Source organism: Myotis yumanensis, unplaced genomic scaffold (genome assembly GCF_028538775.1).
Source record: "Myotis yumanensis isolate MYYU_CA2020_CCGP unplaced genomic scaffold, mMyoYum1.0.hap1 SCAF_15, whole genome shotgun sequence".
Lineage (NCBI taxonomy): Eukaryota > Metazoa > Chordata > Mammalia > Chiroptera > Vespertilionidae > Myotis > Myotis yumanensis.
The window spans coordinates 26,891,623-26,916,884 of NW_027223766.1; the positions used below are offsets into that span (position 1 = coordinate 26,891,623).

A 25,262-nucleotide genomic window follows, 5' to 3' on the forward strand; every position below is an offset into this window, starting at 1 on the left:
ATGACTTCATTTTTCTTGAAAACTCACTGGTGTTCAGAATGGTAAACGAGTAGAAGCTTCCTTTTGAAGTCCCCACTTGCATCCCCAACAGTAACATCAGCCGGTCCTTCACTGGCGTATGTCCTGGCAGTGACTTCTCCTCCTGTGTGATGTAGGTCTTCTTTGGTGTTTTCTTCCAGAAGAGGCCTGTCTCATCACAGTTGAACACCTGTTGGGGAACAGATCCCTCGGCCTCTACGTATTCTTGAAATTCTGTCACGAAATTAGCAGTAGCTACTTTGTTAGAACTGGCAGCCTCCCCATGCCTCACTACACTATGAGTGCCACCTCTTTTCTTACATTTATTGGCCTTAAACCAATCGCTTTCAGCACTCGTTTCAGGGGTGTCTTTCAGGAGGTCTGTATGCAGCATCTTTGCCTTTTCACATATCATTGCCTTTGAAATGCTATCACTGGCTAACTGCTTTTTATTTATCCAAATAAGCAACAATTTTTATACCTCTTAGATTGCCTGTGATTGTTGTTTCGTGAGCACTTTCACACCCTTAGCAAAATCAGCACTCTTGATGGCCTCTTTATGTTTTAAAATTGTGCTAATCATAGATTTTACCTTGCCATACTTAGTAGCCAGATCAGACACATGGACACTTCTATCATACTTTGCAATTACTTCTTTTTTTTTATACTTTATTGATTTTTTACAGAGAGTAAGGGAGAGGGATAGAGAGTTAGAAACATCGATCAGCTGCCTCCTGCACACCCCCTACTGGGGATGTGCCCACAACCAAGCTACATGCCCTTGACCGGAATGGAACCTGGGGCCCTTCAGTCCGCAGGCCGACGCTCTATCCACTGAGCCAAACTGCTTAGGGCACTATTACTTCTTTTTAAAGCTCTATCATTCTCACAACTTTCCTTTTCACTTCGCTGCTATAACTTAACCTTCTTAGGACCCATGGTGATTTACTATATTTAATAATAATAAACAGCAACAAAAGCAAAAAAACCATGAAAATATTCACAGGACAATTTCCTGAAATTTTAGCAACATGAGGTGTAGTAGTAAACTGACTCATATTCATGCATTCTCTTCTTTGTCACCTGAGGGTTGGTGGGTTGAGAACTGAAGTTTTGTTCAATAACCGAGACATTTTTCCATGAACAACTTGGTTGAGAACTGAGTTGTTCAAGATGGGAGATGTTTGAGAACTGAGGTTTGACTGATAAAGGAATAGGTGCGGCTATATTCCAGTCAAACTGGAATCCAGTAAAACTATATCCTGAGAATATGAGAATCATAAAATATTGTCCTTCCTCTTCATGTTAAAGTTTAATAAAGAAACAAACTCTTAACTAAAAAATTAAATAATAAATGTGGTAAGCATTAAAGTGGAGAGATATAAAGTCTTCTCACACAAGAAAAGAGGGAGCACATAATGGCCTGGGAGCAGTGGTGACGTCTTTACAGAACACATCAAGATACTTGTAGGAATTGTCTAAGCAGAGGAGCTGGGGCCTCCTGTGGAGGAAACCCAGGCAGGAAGCTGAGACTTGGAAGAACTTGCAGTGCTGGGGGCTGTCGGTAGTTTGGCATGGCTCCCTGCAGGCTGCTGCGGGCCAGTTTGCGGCATCTGCATTCACCTGTTTCGTAGGTCAGAAACCTAGGAGTCATCTTGACTCTTCTGTTTTTCTAACAACCCACATCCCGTACATTAACAAATCCATTTAGTTGTACATCCAAAACACGTCCCGGATCTGACCGTCTTTCTCTCGTTCCACTGTTGTCACCCTAGTGCAGGCTGTCATCACGTCTCATGTGCTCTCTTGTAAGAGTTCACCGAGTGGGGGCTCTGCTTCAACTGTTCTCCCAAAGCAGCAGTTCTTTACAAAGGTGTGAGATGAGAGTCATTTCAAAAATATTAATGAGATCAGGTCACACTGCTCAAACCCTCTAGCTTACCCTGCCGTTCTTGCTCTTTTTCACATAGCAAGCTAATTGCTGCTCCAAGCTCTTTGGACTGGCACTTCTGTCTCTCTGAAGTTCCTCCCAAGATTACTTGGCTCATTAAGTCAGTTCATTCAGTTGTCTGTGCCGGTGACTTCAGAAAGGCCTTCTCTGAAATGCAACTAAAATATGTTATTTTCTAGCTTCTTACCGGCCTTAGTTTTTTTCATAGTGTTTACAATTCTGGCATTATGATTGTGTGTGTGTGTGTGTGTGTATTTTTTTTTTAAAAAGTATTTATTTTTGTTTTTGTATATTTTCCCCACTGGAATGCAAGCACAAAGAGGGATGTCTAATTTATTACTATGTTGCCTGTTATTAAAGGTATTAGGCACATAGTAGGCTGCCAATTAATATTGGCTGATTCAATCGTGAATGAGCAGAGTACTTGTTGGAAAGTGGTGGAGATGAGTGTTTGGAAATGAGAGTAACATACTTGGTAAGTAACATACTCTTTCACAAAATTTTGTTGTTGTTGTTTTGTTTTATCCTCATCTGAGGATATGGCTTTCACAAAATTTTTAAAAAAATATGTTTGTATTGATTTCAGAGAGGAAGGGAGAGGAAGAGAGAGATAGAAACATCAATGATGAGAGAGAATCATCAATCGGCTGCCTCCTGCACACCTTGAAGAGTAAAGGTCCATTGAAGAAGGGACTCCTGAAAGTAGGAGGACACAGGATAGTGTAGAGTGATTGCTGGAGGACAGGGGTCAGGATGGAAAAGTTATTTTTTTCTCAGAGGAGGAGGATCACATTTTCCTGAGTCTGGAGGAAAAGAGTATGCTGGAGAAAATTATCGTAGAAGTGTATATAAAGTATCTTTAGTCTTTTTTTTTTTTTTTTTTTTTTTTTTTTGAAATTTTAATATATATTTTTAAATCTTTATTGTTCAGATTATTACATTTGTTCCTCTTTTTTCCCCCCATAACTCCCCTCCTTCCAGCTCCCACCCCACCCTCCACCCTCACTCCCCACCCACTGTGTTCATCCATAGGTGCATGATTTTTGTCCAGTCACTTCCTGCATCTCCCACACCCCTTTTCCCCCCAAGAATAGTCAGTCCATTCCCTTTCTATGTCCATGATTCTATTATAATCACCAGTTCATTCTGTACATCAGGTTATTTATTCACTTGATTCTTAGATTCATTTGTTGATAGATGCATATTTGTTGTTCATAATTTGTATCTTTACCTTTTTCTTCTTCTTCCTCTTCTTAAAGGATACCTTTCAGCATTTCATATAATACTGGTTTGGCGGTGGTGAACTCCTTTAGCTTTTCCTTATCTGTGAAGCTCTTTATCTGACCTTCAATTCTGAATGATAGCTTTGCTGGATAAAGTAATCTTGGTTGTAGGTTCTTGGTATTCAGCACTTTGAATATTTCTTGCCATTCCCTTCTGGCCTGCAAAGTTTCTGTTGAGAAATCAGCTGACAGTCGTATGGGTATTCCCTTGTAGGTAATTGAGCCTCTTTCTCTTGCTGCTTTTAAGATTTTCTTTTTGTCTTTTGCTCTTGGCATTTTAATGATGATGTGTCTTGGTGTGGTCCTCTTTGGATTCCTTTTGTTTGGGGTTCTCTGCGCTTCTTGAACCTGTAAGTCCATTTCTTTCTCCAGGTGGGGGAAGTTTTCTGCCATTATTTCTTGAAGTAGGTTTTCAATATCTTGCTGTCTCTCATCTTCTGGCACTCCAATAATTCTGATATTAGACCGCTTAAAGCTGTCCCAGAGGCTCCTTACACTATCTTCACACTTTCGGATTCTTTTTTCATTTTGCTTTTCCAGTTGGGTGTTTTTTGTCAAATCTTTGGTTTGATTCTTGAGCTCCTCTGGTCTGCTATTGGGTATAATATTCTTTATTTCAGTCCGTGTATGCTTACTTTCTAATTTCTTTATCGTAGCATCGAGGGTCTCATTAGTTTTCGTGAGGCTCTGCACAAATTTATGGCAAGCCCTCAAAATTGCGATTCTTAGCTCCATATCCTCCATTTCTGTCATGTTTTTTTGTCTCCACATCTTTTATGCTTTCTTGGTGCACCCCCTTGTGGTCTCTGTGCGCAGTCTTGTTCTAGCCAAGCCTTAATTGTTGTAGTTAACACTAGAGGGATTTGACCACCAGGCCGACTGGCTGTAGGAATCAGCTGGGCGGAAAACGTCTGTCTTCTGGGGAGGCGCTAATCCAGCCTTTGCCTGAGGCGATTGGCAAATGGCTGTGTGCAGGGCCTAGGCGGGCGGGCGGGATCAACAGGGCGGGGGGAGGGAGCCGCTATGGCCGCTCTCAGTCCGTCCCCAGGGGTTCTGCCTCTCTGTCCCAGCAACCGCTGCAAACCTCGGAGGGGCCGTAGCCAGACAGTCCCGCTTCTCCCGTTTGAGTCTGGGTCCCTAGAGACTCGCCCGGATCTGTAGCCCAGAGTCTGAGATTCGCTCCTGATTGAAAACGACAACCACGCCCTCAGCCGCCAGCCCGCTTTGCGCGCGCACCACCTCACCACCGCACCACCGTACCTTTAAATTTTCCACACTACGCCTCCTCTGAGCGTCGGAATGCTGTTGTTTTTGCTTCTAGTTGAAGAGTCTCTCCTCAGCCAGCCTTCCTGTGGTTCTGGTTGATGTCCGTTCCGACTTTTAGTTGTATTTTTGAAGTGGTTGTTTACGGCGGCAATCTCCGGTGTTTACCTATGCCGCCATCTTCGATCTCCACCCACCTGGAATTCCAAGTATCTTTAGTCTTGATGAATTAGAAGGCCAAGTAAATTGTTTGGCTTGGGAGGGGACTAAAGGTAAGGCTTTGGATAGTGCGAAGAGGTGGCATGTTATTAAGTTATTACTATGGGCCAGGCATTGTACTAACCACCCCATGTGAATTGTGTAATTTCTTCTGCAGTTCAACCCCTTAAAAGCCATGTGGTTATTGTTGCCATTTTGCAGGTAAATTAGCTCACTCCCAGAGAGGGCACGTGATCGTGATCGGTAAGTGGCGGAGCTGGGCTTTGAACTCAGGTCTCTTTGATGGCAGGGCCCATGTGTCAACCCTCATGTTTACTACTAAGGAGAGAGGAGAAAGACTGAAATTCCTCATAGTGGCTATTCAACTCTTACTGAACAAAACAACTTGTTCTTACTTTCTAGGGGACAGATGATTTCTGCTGAAGATTGTGAATTCATTCAAAGGTTTGAAATGAAAAGAAGTCCTGAGGAGAAGCAAGAAATGCTTCAAAGTGAAGGCAGTCAGGTGATTGATGTAAACATTATATCGTGTCATTAGAAATTCTAGAAATCTTTTTTAATGAGTATGTGATATTCCATTGAAGGTACACATCATATTTTAACTACAGATCCTTTTTTATTGGAAAAGTTTTTGAGTAACTTCCAGTTTTCTTTGTTAATTTTGGAACAAGTGTTATGTTTATTCTTTTATCATTTTCTGCATTTCTGAAAATCTTCTTAGAGTAGATTTCTAGAAGGGAAATTACTGTTTCAAAGTATATGATACTTTTAAAGTTCCTGAACTTTTTTTGTAGAAAAAATTTTTACTTTGTATTCTCACTAGAATAATAAACAGTTCCACAATCCATCAGATTTTCTGATATGGGACCTTGATTAGCTGAAGGAGTGCATATACAACTCAGTCTGATTCTCACAACAATTTGTTATGCAAATTTCTGGGAAGTTTGGGAAGGAATGTATTGTTGGTACCAGTTTTATTTATTTATTTATTTGTTAATCCTCACCTGAGGATATTTTTCCATTGATTTTTAGAGAGAGTGGAAGAGAGGGGAAGAGAGAGAGAGAGAGAAACATCAATGTGAGAAAGACACATCGATTGGTTGCCTCCCACACGCACCCCAACCAGGGCTGGAGCCTGCAACCGAGGTGCGGTGCCCTGGACCCTCAGTCCGCAAGCTGACACTCTATCCCAGCCGTGGGCAAACTATGGCCCGCGGGCCGGATCCAGCCGTTTGAAATGAATAAAACTAAAAAAAAAAAAGACCGTACCCTTTTATGTAATGATGTCTACTTTGAATTTATATTAGTTCACACAAACACTCCATCCATGCTTTTGTTCCGGCCCTCCGGTCCAGTTTAAGAACCCATTTTGGCCCTCGAGTCAAAAAGTTTGCCCACCCCTGCTATCCACTGAGCCAAATTGGCCAGGGCTGTTGGTACCAGTTTTTGTTGAATTCCAGAGAGATTGTTACATAGTTGATAACTTGAAGAATGGAGACAGGTCAAATCCTTCTGATTCCAATTCCCAGCACCTTTGTTGTTCTGCTTCCTAGTAAACACCAAGATAATAATATTTAATTGTCTACATAACTTAATCTTTATGTTGTCTTGGGTAATCAAGAGTTGATAGTGGCTTGGCCTGTCTATTTAAAAATGGTAAACATTTTGAAATTTATCACTAGAAATGAGTAAAAATCTGATGAAATTCATAGTATGGGTTTCCTATAACTCATCATAATATTTATAAAAGGTATACACCTTTTGTAATTGAAATCTGTTAGTGAGTAGCTTTTGTACCCTAATTTAGACAAGCAAAATACAGGGGGTTGGCAAAAGTAGGTTTACAGTTGTGAATATGTGAAACACAGAGTTTATTCTTGTATTATTATTTTATTATTTACCATACAAACAACTATAAACATTCTTTTGCCCACCCCATGTTATACTGAAATTTCATTAATATGTTGTGTTTGTCGTTGAAGACAGTAATTAACATTGATTTCATTTTTTCTAGTGTGCTAAAACATTTATAAACCTGATGACTCATATCTCCAAAGAACAGACAGTTCAGTACATATTAACTATGGTCGATGATATGTTGCAGGTAGGTATAGTCTTTACTTAATACATTTGGTGACTTCATCTTTTTGTGTACTGCACAGTGACAACATTTTTGTAAGCTTTCACTTACAACACTGGTTCTCTTTTAGAATGTAATAATATATTTTTCTTCGTTATGTGAGTTGTAATTTGCTAAGAGTGATAAAGATGGGAAAGATGAAAACTACAGGCTATTTTTGTTGTTTTTCAGTACAGGAAGTAATCCATAGGCATTTTTCCTCCCGCAACACCTCTGAGTTCTTTGTGAGCACCAGTAATGTTTGGTGAGTCACTTGAGGCTTTTTGAATGTCTGAGTAATCACAGATGATATGGGTCCTTCTCTTTCAGTCATTCAGCAGATTTCTATGCCCCTATGTTCCAGGCCAGTGTGAGGCCCTGAGTCTTCAGTGCTGAATGTAGGCAAGGTTCTTGCCCTCAAAAGCGTGGTCCCTTTGAAGACGTTTTGCTAATCGTCTGAGACTTTTCTAGTTGGATAAAGTTTTTACTTACTGCCTACTGTCCCTGAACACAGAAGAGCCTCCTTTATTCACAACTTTGTATTTCACACCAGAGTATAATCTAGGTTTAGATTATTGGCATATAGAGTAGTTCTTTTTGAAACAGGCTGTCTGGCTGTAAAATCCAATGCCTGTCTTCATGTCTTAGGCAACTTGAAGAAGAGTGTCAGTCTGGCTGCTTAGGGGCCGTTCTGTCAGTTTACAAGGAAAAACATATTTTGATGGCCTACTGTGTGCCAAGCACTGTACTAACAGATTGAGAATACAAAGGTTAGGAAGAATGGTGCTGTCTACCTATGGGCCATCATGTCATCTATTGGGAATGAAGTGATTTTATAATGTGAGAATTGATATCCAACCTTGGGTGAAGCAGGCCTGTCTGAGAATGACCTTGGTCCTCTGAGCACTTTTTCCTTTAAAAAGTAAAGTAAAGAACAATGGGGAATGTTGTGGTCTGCGTCGGCTATCCAGATTATTATGTGGGACTATACCTAGAATGAGGAGGCTGTGAGTTTGTATGCAGACCTTGGTTTTATTTATGTCTCACACACACACACACACACACACACACACACACACACACACCACACAAACGCACACACAAAAATATCCTCAATTTTTATCCTTATCCACATGTCTATAAATTAAAAGCCATGAGTTCACACTCTGTCCAATTTCATTTTATCTCAATACTACAGACTTCATTCTTGCCTCCTTTTCCCGTACTTGTAATCTCTTCTGACAGTGAGATTGTGAGATCCTCTTATCCTCCATCTATTAACTCATTTATTCTACCCAATAATATAAAGAAAGTAATTTTTTTACTTATATAGCTGTGAAAAACAAAATCTTTTCCTAGAGTTCAGCGTTTGTTTGCAGTATTTTATCTTTAAACTGCAGGTATGTAGGTCAGAGTATTGTGCTCAAGTTTTGTTCAGAGTGGTTAAATTATTTTTCTTTAAATACATTTGGATTCACTTGTTTGTATTCTGCTCTAGTTTTTTTCTCATCCTTGTTTATTTTATTTTACTATTTTTGATTATGTAAAACATTAATATGCTTCCAGAAGTTAAAAACTATATACAGAAAAGTATACTCAGAAATATCACCAACCCCTATCCCATCCCTTGTACCCCATTCCCACCTATCTCTTGTGGGTAACCAATATCCTAGATTTCTGGTTTATTTTTCCTGCTTTTCTTTTTTGCAAAAATAGGTAGGTACATGTGTATTTTCTTATATTCTCTCTTTTTTTAAAAAATACAAAAATATGTACTTTGAGAAGAAGGGTTTTATCCATATTTTCTTAAAGGTTTGTAACTAGGGCTCCTGGGACAGTGATGGCTGGAAATACATTGTGGTTTTTTTTTTTTTTTTTTAATGTTTTTATTGATTTCAGAGAGAGGAAGGGAGAAGGAGTGAAGGATAGAAACATCAATGATGAGAGAGAACCATTGCATGCCCCCTACTGGGGATCAAGCCTGCAACCCAGGCATGTGCCCTGACCCGTGTCTTCCTGGTTCATAGATCAACACTCAACCACTGAGCTACGCTGGCCAGGCTGGCAATACATTTTTAAGCAGGAATTGAGACCACAAAAGACTGATAGAGGAAGATGGGTTTTAAAGTTATTTAAAATGTATAAAATATTTTCTGCTCTTTATGTATGTAAGGTACTTTGTTCATTTACACACACAATTAAAATTTTAACTTTGGAAATTATCTACCAATGGAGTTAATGATGACCTGAATTTTGAGTCCTTTCATAAAGTCATCAGCATAACCATTTTCATTGTTACTCTAGATTATAGTGTTTATTATTTAAGGAATGGTAGTCTGTCCCTCAAATGGGGTAACTGTTAGTACAGACCAAAATTGAAATCAGGGTGTTTAAAAAGAATTAAATACTGATCTGAAAATTAAAATGATTGTGTGGTTATTTGTGCTTTTACCAAATATTGCTACTTAGAAACCACACTCAGTGAACCAGAAAGTATATTTTAGCCAATAATATGCAGAGAAAATTTAGGGGAGAGGTAGAGTTTGCATGATTTGAACTAAGAAATAATTGTTTCTCAATTCCTAAATTCACTTGCTAGTGTGAAATACTGTTTTTTGGCTCTCTTTATGTGCCCTGATTTTTCTATCATGATATTCTAAGAGTAACTTTGCACATTTGAGATTTCTCTAATACTCCATTTTCCTTGCCTGCTTGTACATAGCATGAGATTCTTCCTGCCGATCCTTTCATCTACAGCTAACTTGTGATCTTTCTGCCCTCTTCCTATGTTGTTTGTGTGGAAGCAGGGTAGAGGGGTCTAGATAACAGTGGGGAAGTCAGGTCAGCAGTGCAGGCTGAGAAGAAAGTAACTTAGAATGCTACACTTTGCAGGGCTGGGGTCTGCTGTCTTGACTCACTTGAATTAAACTAATCATAATAATAGGTAATTTTATTTTTAAAATACCCCTGCCCCCAGCAATATTCCCCCGCCCCATAATAATAACCTCAGGGAGGCAAATCTCATACACACTGGAAAAAGAAAACAAACGAATTGATGGGACATAAAATGAAATATTGAGTAGTAAGTGCATGGTTGCCACATTCTTTAGGAAAATACATTCTGATTAGTGACATCATTCCTTTTCTTTTCTAGGAAAATCATCAGCGTGTTAGCATTTTTTTTGACTATGCTAAACGAGGCAAGAACACTGCCTGGTCCTACTTTCTGCCAATGTTGAATCGCCAGGATCTCTTTACTGTTCATATGGTAAATTTGAGTTGATCAAATGTCTGGTTAAGGGAAGAAACACACCTGGGCCATTTATGACTTGATAACCTCCCAGTTCCCAGAGGAGTAATTGGTGTGGTAACTTTGCAAAGCAGTGTTTTCTTATTGGTGTTTAATAATGTGGGGATAAGGGGAAAGTAAAAGATAGGTTTGCTTTGATACAGTTAAAGTTCTGTAGAGTGTAATGATGAGTCAGAATAATAGCCTTGTAATTGATGTGCAAATGCCTCTGGACATCTATGATAGGATTAACTGAATTTTACTTTAGAAACTAAATTTTGCTTTGAAGCAGCTATTGTGTTTAATTTTAATTAATTTTTTATTTTTTCAATTAGCAATAATCGCACCTCAATAAACCTCATTGGCTACGATACTGCCACTGTGTAAAGCTTTAATTTTTATTTTAATTAAGCAATTACTTAATTGCTTTGTAACATTTTTGAATACAATGCTGTTTTAAACTTAACACTGAAGAATTATTTAAGGAGTATGTGGAGATGTATGAGAAGAGGGTTGAGAGAATAAGTCTTTGACCAAGCCTTTCTATTCTCAGCGTGGAGTGAGCCATGGGGTGGGACAGCTCCTGAGGTTGCTCAACTTATTAGATGCCTTTAAGTTTTCCAAGTCAAAAACACTGTCAGTGAAACAATATTGAGCATATGAATTCTCTCTCTCTTCTTATATATCCATATTCATTTATGTACAAATGTACTCATATATTGTATATATTTTAACAATGACAAGAGAAATCAAAAAGGGGGACTCATGAAATAAACTACATTTTAAATAATAATTTTAAAAAATAATGTGTTTTATTTTTTCAGATTGTAGAGGCTTGTTTTCACTATCTGTATACTGGTTTAAAAATCTTCCTAATATTGATGGTTTTATAATAAAATTGACAAATATTTTAAAGACCAAATCTAAAGTTAGGGTAAAGTTCATCATTATTTATTGTGTAGCCAAATCCATGTTTTAATTTCTTTATGATTTTAATTACTTTTGGGTAATCTTTACAGTTTTGAGGGTCAGATTGTTATTGGTTTATCACATGCAGATGGAGGAGCTTTATGCCAGGAGTAGAACCCTTAGGTCTCTCTCTCTCTCTTTTTTTTAAATACATTTTTATTAATTTCAGAGAGGGAGAGAGATTGAAACATCAATGATGAGAGAGAATCATTGATCGGCTGCCTCCTGCACTCCTTCTACTGGGGATCGAGCCCAAAATTTGGGCATGTGCCCTGACCGGGAATCAAACTGTGACCTCCGGGTTCATAGGTCAATGCTCAGCCACTGAGCCATGCCAGCCAGGCATCCTCAGGTCTCTTGTCCCTTTGTCTTTGCCATTTTGATTGTGCTTACATTGCTGATTATATTTTCAACTCCTGATTTCCTTACAGGAACCTTTTCAAGTCACTTATCTAATTTGTGGAAGTTAGGTCAGTTTAAAATAGGTAATGTATCTGTAAATTTACTTAGCGAGGCACATGAAAATGTCAGTATGTCAACTTAGTGAATTAGTTGAGGTACTCCTGTTAGCCCTCCATGGTGTAGAATTCCAGATATGTCATGACACTTGAATATTTGACCTGCTGACCTTAAAAGCGTGCCTCCATCACCTGGCTCAGCTGTATCCAAGTATAAGAAAAAATATCAATCCACCAGCATAGGAATTGTTTGCGAGTTAGCTAACCTTAGCCTTCTGTTTTCTACTAGGATCAATTATCGCTGAATAATTGGAGTTTTGAAACAATGACTTGCTTTCAGAAAGTTCTGAAAAAATATAAAATTGGATTTGTGTGTGGAGAAGTAGTATTTTATACTGCCTATTTTGTTTGTACATATACATATATATATATATATATATTCAGACTTTTTTTTTTTAAATTTTTCGCTAAAAGTATTACAAAGGGTATTACATAAGTGTCCTTCCCCCCCCCATATATTCAGACTTATTATGTAGTTATTCAGATATAATTGACAAATAAAATTATAAGATATTTAAGTGTACAACATAATGATTTGACACACATATACTTATAATACCTATTTAATAAAAAAATTCATGATTGGCTTTTTAGCTTGAAGAAAATTGAGAAATCTTTGAGGAAAACGGTATATTTTTATATATCAAGAGAGATGGCTGTTTAATACCAGGATAAGTTTTATACCAAGATAAAGATTTTAAGTGAGAACTCACAAAAGGCTTTGAATGAGTGAGGTACTGGCTGGCAATTTGTTCTGGATTGCTCAGGACTGGCAGGTGATTTGGTGAAAGTCTGCTGCTAGAAGGATTTCTGTGTCCTTTGGATTTTTGCTCGTCTTACAATGAATCCCAGTCTTACTTTTAAAACTCAGAATAATATAGAGAATGTCATGAAATTCTTAATTTAACAACTAATTTTGGTTCACATTATTGGAAATATTTGAAAATACATTTTAACTATATTTAAAAATACATTTTAAAAAATGAAGTATAAACTATTTTTGGAGGAGTTGAGTGTTAAAAAAAATACAGCAAAATGGTTATGAGTTCTGGTTTTTAAGGTATATGATGTGATTTTTAGAATCAATATAGTATTCAACTGTATTTCTTGTTTTTTTAGGCAGCAAGAATTATTGCCAAGTTAGCAGCTTGGGGAAAAGAATTGATGGAAGGCAGTGACTTAAATTACTATTTCAATTGGATAAAAACGCAGCTGAGTTCACAGGTAAAAGACATTTCTTTTAGTATCTTTGCAAGGAATGTGACATCCATGCTCTCTCAAGCTATTTATGGTAATTATGGGAAATGACAAAAAGAGTCATATATTAAAATAATGCCTACTCTTAGGTATGGTACTCTGCTTCACTTTTTCTTTCTTTGACTGGCTTCAGCTCAACCCTTTCTGTCCTTTCTGCCACTTGGGATTTTCCATTCTAGATGGAAGTACCTTCTTTCTAGGTGACTGCCAAGATCACACAGGTCGGAGGATTGAGAGGATCCACACAACTCCAAAGAGCATACTCCTGTAAGGCGTATGTGACAGGAAAAGAAGCTGCATCACGGAGAGAGTGCAGGCAAACTTTGGGGCTGAGAGACCTTCAGGGGCAGCACGCACATCTGTCTTAGGCCTCTGGACCACCAACTGTGGGAGAAATCTTGGTTGTGGGAGAGCTCTCCAGGTATTTCTAGGGGATCTTTCATGCCCTTTTAGTCACTTAATCAGGCTGACTGTCTAAGTAGTTACACCAATAAACACATTGGCTTTGGGTGCCACCAGGGAGTTTCAAACTGTAAACAGCACTTTATACATCATTAGTCAATCCTCTCATTCTAATCCTGGCCAAGAGTCCAATTCAGGTTTCTAGGCACTCTGGGTAAGCATGGAGCTGCTGGCCCAGCTGTGAGATAGCCTCACAGTGACTCCTCAGGATTTCACTGTATCCTTGTGGGATTGGGCATTTAGGTCTAAGGTTAAATATGAAGCCTGCTTATTGGCTGTCTTGTTGCTTTCAGACCTCTCTAGCTCTACTTCCCATGGAGGAAATAGCTTGCTGGCTTAATGGCTGGGAAAACGACAAGTTTTCTGTTTTTGTCTTCATAGTTCCCTAGAACAGGGCAGAAGACAAGATACTTATGATGGCTCAGTGGAGTGTTTCTTTTAGACTTCCAGTATTAGGTGGCAAGGGGGAGACTTGGTGGGAATGGTCATCAGAAAAGGAGTGAAATGAAGGAGGAGGGGAGGAGTATTCTGGGGAAGAAAAGGTAGAAGAGAATGAGATTTGGGTGTTGGGCTGGTTTACATGAAGAAATGGGCCAGGAGAAGTAATACAGGAGAAGCAATATTGGTTGCTATTGTGTTGTAAGTGTTAGAGTTCAAATAAACGTCTATTTGAAATACATTTTTGGAAAGTTGACATTTAGATTTCAGCAACTGTTATTTTAATAGATTTTAAGTTGAAGCATAAGGGAGACACCAGGAGATTTGGCTTAGATTGATTTTTTTACTTATTGCCTGCCTTTTGCGGGGGGAGCCAAATTGCTTTATATTTGGATAGGGCTATTTTGGAGTGTTTTTAATTTTTTTTTTTGTCAGTAGCATAAATATTAACACTTCTTGGCTTAGTTTTTAAAATATTTTTACAAGAGCCACAAATATAGATTTTAGTGAGTTTGTGAGGCATTTAAAAAACCAAGATATTTAGAACATGAAAATATTTTACAGTTTTTTTTGATATATTTCATTTGGGATCAGAATACTTAGTTAAATACGTACATCCCCATTTTTTTTTTTTTTTTGGTATTTGAATTTACTTTTTCTTTGAGCAAACTTCATTCTGCTTTAGTGTTAGCTTTATGGTATAGTGGTAATGGGGTTCTATTGTAGCTGGATTCATAAAATGAGAATTGGCAGGAAAAAATGTGTAGTTTGCCACTACACATTTTGGGTTGTTTCATCTTAGACTTTTCTTCATAGGAATAACATTTAAGGGTGGGGGGGGAAAAAGGACACATATGTAATACCCTTTGTAATGCTTTAAGCAATAAAAAAAACAAACAAACAAACAAACAAAAAAACAAAAAACATTTATATTGTGTCTCAGATGATTAGTCATTTTTGGAATGATTAACTATGGTTGTAATCTTGTTGAGCAACTGGGGGGGAAATATTTCCTTCTTTAAATGTTTTTTTTCCCCAGTTTTAATTATTTTTCTTTTTTTTTAATTAAAAAATTTCAATGTTGACACAATTGCAGGTGTCCCCTACTACCCCACCCTTTGCCCACATCCACCCACCCCTGTCTCCCTCTCCTTTGGTCTTCACCAAACAAACTATTGTCTGTGTTCATGGGGAATGCATATTGATTTGAGAAAGAGAGAGGGAGAGAGAGAGAAAGAGAGAGAAAGAGAGACAGACAGACATTGATTTGACTCATTGGTTGACTAGGTGGACTCATGCATGTGCCTAGAGAGAGAGAGAGAGAGAGAGAGAGAGAGACACATTGATTTGACTCATTGGTTGACTAGGTGGACTCATGCATGTGCCTTGACTGGGGATCAAACCTGCAAGGTTGACATATTGGGATGATTCTCCAACTAACTGAGCCACCCAGCCCGGGCATGTGGGAAATATGTCTGTTATCACTAGTGGGAGCAAATATTTCAATGTCTAGAACTGTTTTCATTAGAAGTGGTATTAGATAAATGCTCTTAAAGACCTTTCCAGTATCTTTCTAGAGTACTTTTTATCACTGAATCTTTGGCTTTGTTTACGGTATGGCATTTCTGCTTTGCAAGTCCTTCTGCTTACAGAATGACTCTTCAGGGTTCCCAGGCCCAATCTGGCTTTGCTTCGCAGAGTCTGGTCACTGCTTCTGCTAGGCCCTGGATGGCACTCTCTCTGTTACTGTGGGCAGCCACTTCTTCCATAGTGTTCTATCAGATTTAAATTATAGACTTCTTGTTAAAAGAAAGAAACATAGGATTATTTGGGATTTTATTTTCTACCTTGCTTAAATGTCATTTGATAACACTATATCTGGAAGGTCTCTTTCTTCAATGTGTTTTCTCTCTCAAAAAGGGACCACATTTTATGATTCTAATGGAAATAAATTTTCAAAAGTCCAGATTAGTTGCAAATTTGGATATTTTATTCTTTGATTTATAGCAACATTTAGGAGTATTATACTTGGTTATGGGGGTATGACACTTAGTAGATAATAGTTATTGCACAAAACAAAATAAAATTTCCCTTCTGAAATTTATTATCACTTTTCTTTTGCATATTCAGCCTTTAACTTTCTACCTTAAAATTTCTTTGGTCATTTCTGTATAACATGTAAGATTTTGATTTTCATTGTAACTTGTTAGCATTGTTGTGATAACTGAATTTTAAGTTCTGTGTGGTATCTTCCCATCATTAGGTACCTATTTCAAAAACTTGGCACAGAATATAGGGTGGATAGCTCAGCTTAAGACAGTTATCTTATTGGATAAACAATTTAGTAAGTAAATCCTGAGACTTGGAAATTTGTGCCAGCTTCATTCATGAAATTTAGTTGGAGCTTAGTATTCAGCTTACTATTGTTCCATATTTTATAATATATGGATGAGTATTATGATATTTAGAATATTTCATATCATCCCCATTCTTTTTATTAGTTGATATTCCATTAAGTAGGATTAGGAAAAAAATTATAAAATTTGCTTAGCTCCCTTTCATACACTGATAAATTAGGATAAAATTAAAAACAAAACTAAGTAATAAGTTATTTATTTTGTAATAGAAACTGCGTGGTAGCGGTGGTGCTGTTGAAACAGGAACAGTCTCTTCAAGTGATGTAAGTACATTCCTTCTTAATTCACTAGCCTCCTAACTCCCTGAATCTAAGTTATTTTGAGTCATAAACATTTAAAATTTTGAAGATGTTTACCAGTGCCCCAAATGTAAATTCATGGGTTTGATGTCACCTCCAGTTAGGTTAATGGTATTGTAAACACTGTATTTTAAATATTTATGGTCTCTGGTGAGCACTGTTCTGTGGGTACACATGAGACTTGTGCTTCCCTGTTGCTCTTCTTGGGCCACTTTGTGTCAGACCTGAGAATCAAAGCAAGAGTGAATTCAGATACGCAGCTGGAGCAAATACTCATAACATTACTCTCTTCAAGCTTCAATTGTCTGATAAACTAATATCTTTCTAATAGATGCGTGAACATTGCGTCAAGCAGTTGAAAATAGTTCAATAACCTTATGCACTAAAATTTGCTGCTTGCACTGTGTTGCTCAAAGCTTTATATGGGGCTACATGGTGGGCAGAACCCCATTCCCCCCTTGGTTGGACCAATCTCTCCCCATATTTTTGTAGAGCCAAAACTTAAAAGTTAAAACTAATCACGTCTCTCAAGTTCCTTTTTGGTTATAGCTATTTTCCCCATTTGGGTTTGGTTTAACTTTATTGTACTCAGAATAGCACCAAAACTGGCAATAAGTTTGGACAACAGGGCTGGAATGATTGGAACCAGTTGAGAGAAAAATAAGGGGACAAAAGTTAGAAATGTAGGTGAAGTGCATCTAGCTTCATTTGTTGGAAACATCTCTGAAAACCTGGAAAGCATTGTTAGAGGATAGTGTCTACAGCCTGCCTGTAAGAGACCTAAATGAAGCTCTGTAGAAGACATTGAATGTCCATATTAATTACTGATAACTTCATATTTTGCATGGAACATACCTGTAGGTATTCTCTGAGATTATAGATGACAGCAGAACCCACTTTCAAAGTCAGAGATGAGGCTTCTCTTGGGGCATGGGTTGAAGGATTTATCAAATAGAGTGTTAGGCCAGAAAATGGCCATTAGCCTTCTGAAATGAAGTCAGAACAAGGTGTAGAACTAGATGAGTAATCTTGGGGCCAGGGTGGTTGGAAGTGGTGGGTATTCAGCCATAAGTAGATGTTTAAATTGGGAATCTTTATTTTACCGACTTGAATTTTCTACCAGTTGTAATTTGAAAAAATGTTTAACTTATGCATTAGACTTATTGGTAGATTTTTTAAAAGGTGTTTTTAGAATCATGCCTTATAAACTAATTTGAGTGGTTGTTAAAGTATAAGTTATTAAAGCTTAGATGATGAAATGCAAGCTCTGGTGACATGAAATTCTGATTTTGCTTTTTCTATCCAATTATTGGAAAAACAAAACTGTTTAATTGAATTGACTGTGCATTAGTCAGAGTGATTTAACTAGTAGACTCAATCATGTACATGGAATTAGCATCGGGGTAATTGTGAGAAAGGAAAAGTTGGCCTTTGATTTCCCACTTTCTTCCCTTTAGTACCTTTCAAACCTGAACATACTCTATCTTTTACCTAAGGTTCTTATTGTTTCAAATGGCTATCAACTTTAGGAAGTTCAGGGTAGTGTGTTAGTCTTCCTTTGATATTTATATTTTAATAGGGAAATCTGAATTGGTAGCCAATACTTACTGAGCTTTTACTGACATCGTTTTAGTTATTTTACATTTACATCTTCTTGAATATTTTACACTCCTTGTTTGGTATAGGTTTTAATATTAGCCATGTTTTATGGATATAAATAGTGAGGCTGTGCAGAAAGGCATACCAGCTTGCCCAAGATCATTCAGCTAATGAGTGGCAAAAACCTCAAAGAAACGAATTGCTTACTGAGAGAATTACTTTTGAGGCGACTGAACTGGAGTTGGATCTGTAGGCATTCCCGTCTCATAGCTATTCAGATTTGTGAAAACATCCACATTACCTCGTAGAATCCCTTTAGTTTTCAGAGAGCATAGACAAGCAGTTCGGTAAACTGCATTTCATGTTATCGCCACTTGATGTCAGTATAGAACAAATTAAAAAAGGTTTACACTGCAAAATGAGAGATAAATATGACCTAACAGTCTTAACTTTTAAAATTGTCATGGAAACATCATAAGTTATGAGTGGATTGTTACAAACATTTTTATTACAAAAGTGGAATTTCCTTAAGAGGAATACTATGATCTCTCAGAAATTTGGAGGCTTTAGAAAGAATCTGGGAATTTTTTATTTGTTTGTTTTGCCTGATCTTGAATTTCATGTAAGTGGAATCATATGCAGTATGAAGTCTTATGTGTTTGAGTTCTCTTGCCCAGGATTGTGTCAATGAGATTCATTCATGTTGCATTTAGTAGCAATTCATTCTTTTTATTGGTATGTAGTAATCTGTTAAATGAACGAATATACTGTATATTCGTAAAATATACTATTTTATTGCTATATAAATATCCATTCTCTATTGATGGATATTTGGGTTACTTTTAGTTTTTGACTATTCTGAATAATTTTGCTATGGATATTTTTGTGCATATATATATATATATATATTTTTGTGCATATATGTATGTATTTGTAGATAGTCTGGAGCACTTAGTTCTAGAAAGGAATTGCTGGGTTATTTGTAAATTTTGTAGATATTGCCAATCAGTTTACGAAACCAATTTACTTATCCATGAACAAAGTGTGAGCATTCCATTTGTTCCATTTCTTACTGACACTTGATATTGTCCTATTATTTTTTAAGGTGAATGATAGAAGCAAAGATCACACAAACATGTGTGCACACTCACTTTTTAGTTCCACAAGAAGAGATTCCTTTAGTAGTCGTGAAACATTAAATATGTTAGGGACTGTTAATTAGCAGTCCTCCATTTCATGTAAAACTGGCTTTTGGAATTTATTTTAGTAAATTAAGTGTTTTAAAAGTTCAATTTTCAGCTTCACTGATACCACTGTACTGTGCATATTCATTCTCTGTGGGACAGATGTCTTTGACTGCAGTGTAGACATTTCTTCAAGTGCCCACAATTCCAAAATTTAGATGAATATTATCTTTACTCTTTCTTATTTAGTTTGTACTTAAATCCCAGCATTATGGAGATGAGCATTGAAACATTTTTGTAACGTTAGTTTTCCTTTGGTACAAAGTCACTGAAGTTTTTATGTTTATCTTTTGTTGCCTGCCAACTTTGTAATTCCTTAATTCTTGAATTCCCTTGTAATTCTGTAGAATATGGTTCTCAGACCATATTCACCAGGAAGGTGAATTCTGTCAGTTGCTATTTTCCCTATGAAGTGGTTATTCCACTGTAATATAGGAGAGTTTGCATTTCCAGCAACACTGGAAAGTTTACCCAAATGATATTTTCTTAAATGTACTGAGAAATAGAAAGTTTTTTTCTGCCATTGGAGTTTGCTGAAAAGGGTGCATGTGGTGGCCAGTTCTCAAACCCGGGATGTCTGGCCCAACCCGAGAGCTCCTGCTCAAGCATGAAGAGAGTGGATTCCTATTGCCCATGCAAGATCAGCTCACTATTTTAATTTCAGCAAATTACATCACCTTTTAAGCCTTGGGTTCCTCATCTAAAAAAAAGGGCGGGGTATCATAATATTTCCCTTTTGTTCTTTATTAAAAATTTTAGTTTTTAATTTGTTTGAAAGTATGCTGAAAAATATCATATGCATGTTAATTGTTTTTATAAAAAGAAATTCTTTTTTTTCTTGTTTAGACAGTGTTTTGGTTAGTTATTGAGGGTTATAAGATTCAATTTGATTATTAAAAAAAATAGAAACATTTTACATCAAAGAAAAACTATGGTTGAATGACATTTAAGCAAGTAGTAGTCGGGAAACAAGACAAATAGTTATCTAATATATTTTTATGTGTGTGTATATATTTTTGTTAAGTTAGTCCAAATACAAGTAGTTTTTTCCCCCCACCAGATAAGTGAATTACTTTAGCAATTTAAATGGACACTATTTTCTGGCTGAATGAACTCTTTTACTATAAATATATTCTAGTAAAACAGGATGGCATAAGGTGTAGCCAAAATTGATTACATAAGAATTTATGTAAATTCTTAAATTTAGATGACTTAAATTAAAAAAAAAAACTAAACAATTATATAAGATTTATAATTACAAAACAGATTTATTTGGGGCTTCAAAAAGAAAGAAGATAATAGTACTATGTTGTATATATTGCTGCAGAATTGATTATTGTCAGTATAAATTTTTTTGTCAAACTTGTAATGATCAAACTATATCTATTAGAGCCCCATTCCTTTGGTATTAGTGTAAAATATGAACTTTGTTTTATTTCTTTTTGTTCATTCATTCAAGAGATATTTATTGAGTGCTTGCTATGTACAGTGACTTTGTGTTTGGAAGGTGCAATATTTCATCACCACAAATATTGCCTCATCAGTTTGGTGGTTCTTTTTTAAAAAAAAATATTTTTTTTATTGATTTCAGAGAGGAAAGGGGGGGGGGGAGAGAAACATCAATGATGAGAGAGAACCATTGATTGGCTGCCTCCTGCACGATCCTCACTAGGGATGAAGCCTGCAGCTCCTGGCATATGCCCAACTGGGATCAAACATTGGCCTCCGGGTTTATAGGTCATTGCTCAACCACTAAGCCACATAGGCTGGGCAGTTTGGTGGTTCTTGATATTGCCCTGTAAGTTAGACTATTTTTCTACTTCTCAGTTCTTGTTTGGTTTGCCTGTGTTTGAAGTCCTATGAGATTTCAGGATTTCCTATTAATATTTATAGCTCTTTCATAGAGTACTTTTCAAATTAATGTCTGCGAATAGCATAGGAAATTCCAGCAAAAAGAAAATTAATACAGCAAAAAAAGATTAAGTTAGAGTCTGTATTGAACAATATGGAGGACAGTAGTACATTTATATGTAATTACCATGGAAATCAGATTAAGAGAAATGATAATATTGAATTTGGGGGTTTCTATGTTTTGTCTTTTTAAAAAAATATTATCTTGCTAGGCAGAAAACAAAAATGACTTCACTTGGAGAAAATATACAGGGTCGGGAAAAGTAGGTTTACAGTTGTTCATATGGAAAATAATACAATCTCTCTATATAAAAGCCTAAGTGACCATTTGACCGGTAGCTATGACACACAATGATCACCAGGGGGCAGATGCACAATGCACAGGCATGGAAACATGGAACAGACTGATGAATCTCAGAGGGAAGAGGGGATGGGGGAGGGTGGTAAGAGAATAACCAAAGATCCTATATTCATACTAGAGGCCTGGTGCACAGATCTGTGCACTGGTGGGGTCCCTTGGCCTGGCCTGCAGGGATTGGTCTGAAACCGGCTCTCCGACATCCCCCGAGGGCTCCCAGATTGTGAGAGGGTGCAGGCCAGGCCGAGGGACCCCACCGGTGTACGAATCTGTGCACCAGGCCTCTAGTAATTAATAATGCAAGAATAAAATAAACTTTGTGTTTTGTGTACTCACAACTGTAAATCTACTTTTGCCCCTCCCGTATTTTAAAATGTTAGGTTCTCCTTTTTTTCCTTCTAAAGTCAAATGGCAAAATAGAAAAAAATAAGATCAAGTACAATAAATATTTAATTATTCATTTAGCTAACAAGCATTTTTAAAGTGCTGTTATTTACCAGGGACTGTGCTAACGTGCTGAGATAAAAAAAGGCTCCTCTTTTGCTCTCTGGTGTAATGGGGATCACACACACACACACACACACACACACACACACTCTCACACACCAAGGGCAAGAATAGAGATTTATATGTGACATCATGAAAGGAATTAATTCCACCTGGAGAAATCAGAATACAATAGTAGATGCAGCAGCAAACAAACAATTGTTGAATATCATATGATATTAACTCATACATTAACGAATGAAAATATTCCTACACCCCAGGAGATCTGTCCCTGTTATCCCCATTTTATAGGTAGGAAGCTCATACATACCTTGTAAGTGGGTGAGTGTGATAGGCTGGTTCCAGAGCCTGTGTTCTTCAACATTGTGACACTGCAACTTTCTTTCATGGTGGAGGAGTTAACATTTGATTTAGGACTTGCAGCAGCAGGTGAGTCAATTCAAGTGGAGAGGAGAATGGGGAAAGAGCTTTCCAGTAAGTAGTTGTAGATAGAAATCTGGTTCTCAGGTTTAGGTCAGTGGTGATCCTAACATTTACCATGTTAAGTAGGGTGATAAGATATAAGACAGGTAAAAATTAGGTGATAATTCTTTCAAGAAACCTTCATGTATTGGGAAGAAAAAGATGCAGAGATTGGTACAAGATTTAAGGAGAGTATAAAAATGGGTAAGAATTGAGTATATTTAGAAACTGAGGAAAGGAAACCAATCAAACAGAGAGAGTGAAGATTCAGGAGAGGGGTCTGAATGATGGATCATTCATTATGTGGGAGGAGTGGGATACAGACCTTGCTAGGGCAGTGAGTCTTGAACAGGGAGATGTCTACCTTCTCCTAGGTGAGAGAGAAGTAACAATGGGTATAATGAAGTTCAGTTTGGAGAATGAGATGTTGATAGCTGAGTGAATCTCTTACTAGTGGTCCCTATTTTTTCTCTTACTGCTGAGAGCGAGGGCAGAGACTAGGACAGGAGGATAGTGGTGAATAAGTGGCAGAGACTCTGGGGAGTGGCAGAACAGACTAGAATTGCTTGATGGCTTTTCATGATTATACAATTTTCTGCAGCAGTATCATGTTACCGTTGTGTAGTATTAGAGATGGTGACTGGTTGGATTGATTGAAGGCTGATTACTTTCTTTAAAAATATTGAATAGTGTATACAATGAGATTACTGGGACAATATAAGTGAAAGACAAAAAAATGATACAATTAGTTTAATTGAAGGCAATAATTCAGTCATTTACCAGTGTTGCCATCACTATATCCTTTGAAAGTAATTTCTAGAATGGTATTTGGATTACTTCATAATGTATAATAGGAGAGAGCATAGTTTTAGAACCAGTGTCTTATATGTTCATTTATAATATGAATCCTGAAGCTATAAATAACAACGAAGAGTCCGTATTTGAAATGTGTCATGTATTTCAAAAAGTATGGTAAATGGACACAGAAAAGAAAGACATACAATGAACCAAGAAGTTTTTGTGTTGAGAGGAATTGTTGCTAAATGGAAGAGGAGAGAATACCTTAAGTTGCCTTTTAATTGAGGATATGTAGAAACCTTGCTAAGTCTGTTTCTCTAAATAAGAAAGGTGGAATTCCTCTTTCACAGAGGATTACTACCTGCTTACTTAATTGGAAGATAAACATTTTTTTTTCCATTAGGGAATATTGTTTTAGAACTGAAGATGCACTATTATTTTGGTCATTGATTTCTGCTAATGTTTTGGGTTTTCAGACAAATTATATTACTGGGTATATTGTACTTTTGGACAACTATGTTCACTACTTGCTAGGTAAAAATTTAAGATAACCTTTTCTGATAACTTTTGATTAATCTGCCAAGTATACTTTTATCATTATGTTTTTGTATTTGAGTGCCTGGAATTTCTTTGAAGTGTTGGGTTTTAACAAACGTTGTTTAAGTTAAAACACTGAGCCAAGACCGGTTTTGCTCAGTGGATAGAGCGTCGGCCTGCAGACTGAAAGGTCCCAGGTTCGATTCCGGTCAAGGGCATGTACCTTGGTTGCGGGCACATCCCCAGTGGGAGGTGTGCAGGGGCAGCTGGTCGATGTTTCTCTCTCATCGATGTTTCTGACTCTCTATCTCTCTCCCTTTCTCTCTGTAAAAAATAAAAAAAACACACAAAAAAAACACTGTGAACTAGTGTATTAGTGAATTTATAGAACGTCCATGAGTCTCTCCTTCCTTTTCAAAAATTATTTATTAGCATGTTCTTTAAAGCTAGAATCTGAAATTATCTCTTGTCTCTTCATTTCTTATAGATGTAAGGCTCACGGTAAATATGTAGAGTAGAGCCCAAGCCAGATGTCACTACTAGCTTTGCTAAAATGGAGGAGCCTATATATTCCTGGGGATATTATACCTGTTCATTTGTAGTTTCAGATTTAACCACAATTTCTCTAAGACATTGCTTTTGAACTAACAGCTTTTAAAAATGATAGAGTCTTTTTCAAGTGTTTAATTAGACTTTTTATATGCTGTATAGTTTTTTTTTAAGGTTCTTGTTTATTGAGTCTCTATGAAATGTCTAGCTGTATGATAAATGAATTACTTTATTAGTTCTAACAATACTTTCTCAGGTGCTTGGAGTAGGCATCCTCTTTAAGGATGAAGAAACCGAGTATTGAAAACGTTCAGTAGCCCTAGCTGGTTTGGCTCAGTGGATAGAGCGTCGGCCTGTGGACCAAAGGATCCCAGGTTTAATTCCAGTCAAGGGCACGTACCTCAGTTGCAGGCTCCTCCTTAGGAGGCAACCTATTGATGTGTTTCTCTCTGTCTTTCCCCCTCTCTCTTCCACTCTCAAAATCAATGGAAAAATATCCTTGGGTGAGAATTAAAAAAAAAAAAAAGTTCAGTAACTTGACGAAGATCATTCAAATATGGGCCTGTCTCAAAGTATACACTTTTATCTTTTTAATTTTATTGTTTTTTGGTCTTTCTCTAATTATGAAGAGTAGTATTCTCCATATAGTGCCTCTATTTTTGGAAAATGAAACATTGCAAAGTAATTATCAAACCACATCAAAGATATAATTACTTTATTCCTCCATTTCTCTAACTATGTATGTTAAGTAGTCTTGACCTGTGTAGATTTAATTTGGCAGAGAGGATCAGTTTT

The 25,262-nt window shown here is 37.0% G+C and overlaps 1 protein-coding gene and 1 pseudogene across 2 annotated transcripts in view; one reads left to right on the top strand and one right to left on the bottom strand.

The window, feature by feature from the left end:
- ATP6V1H (ATPase H+ transporting V1 subunit H) overlaps positions 1 to 25,262 on the top strand; it is an 80,896-nt gene that overhangs the window by 5,053 nt on the left and 50,581 nt on the right. Inside the window, exons 3-7 of one of the 2 annotated variants that reach the window (XM_070392678.1) lie at positions 5,137 to 5,239; positions 6,749 to 6,838; positions 10,008 to 10,121; positions 12,749 to 12,853; positions 16,413 to 16,466. In XM_070392678.1, coding sequence (XP_070248779.1) covers positions 5,137 to 5,239; positions 6,749 to 6,838; positions 10,008 to 10,121; positions 12,749 to 12,853; positions 16,413 to 16,466 — 466 coding nt within the window. The remainder of the gene's footprint in view (positions 1 to 5,136; positions 5,240 to 6,748; positions 6,839 to 10,007; positions 10,122 to 12,748; positions 12,854 to 16,412; positions 16,467 to 25,262) is intronic. The other variant, XM_070392679.1, reaches the window with a different exon arrangement.
- LOC138993583 (U4 spliceosomal RNA) lies at positions 10,422 to 10,533 on the bottom strand (annotated as a pseudogene).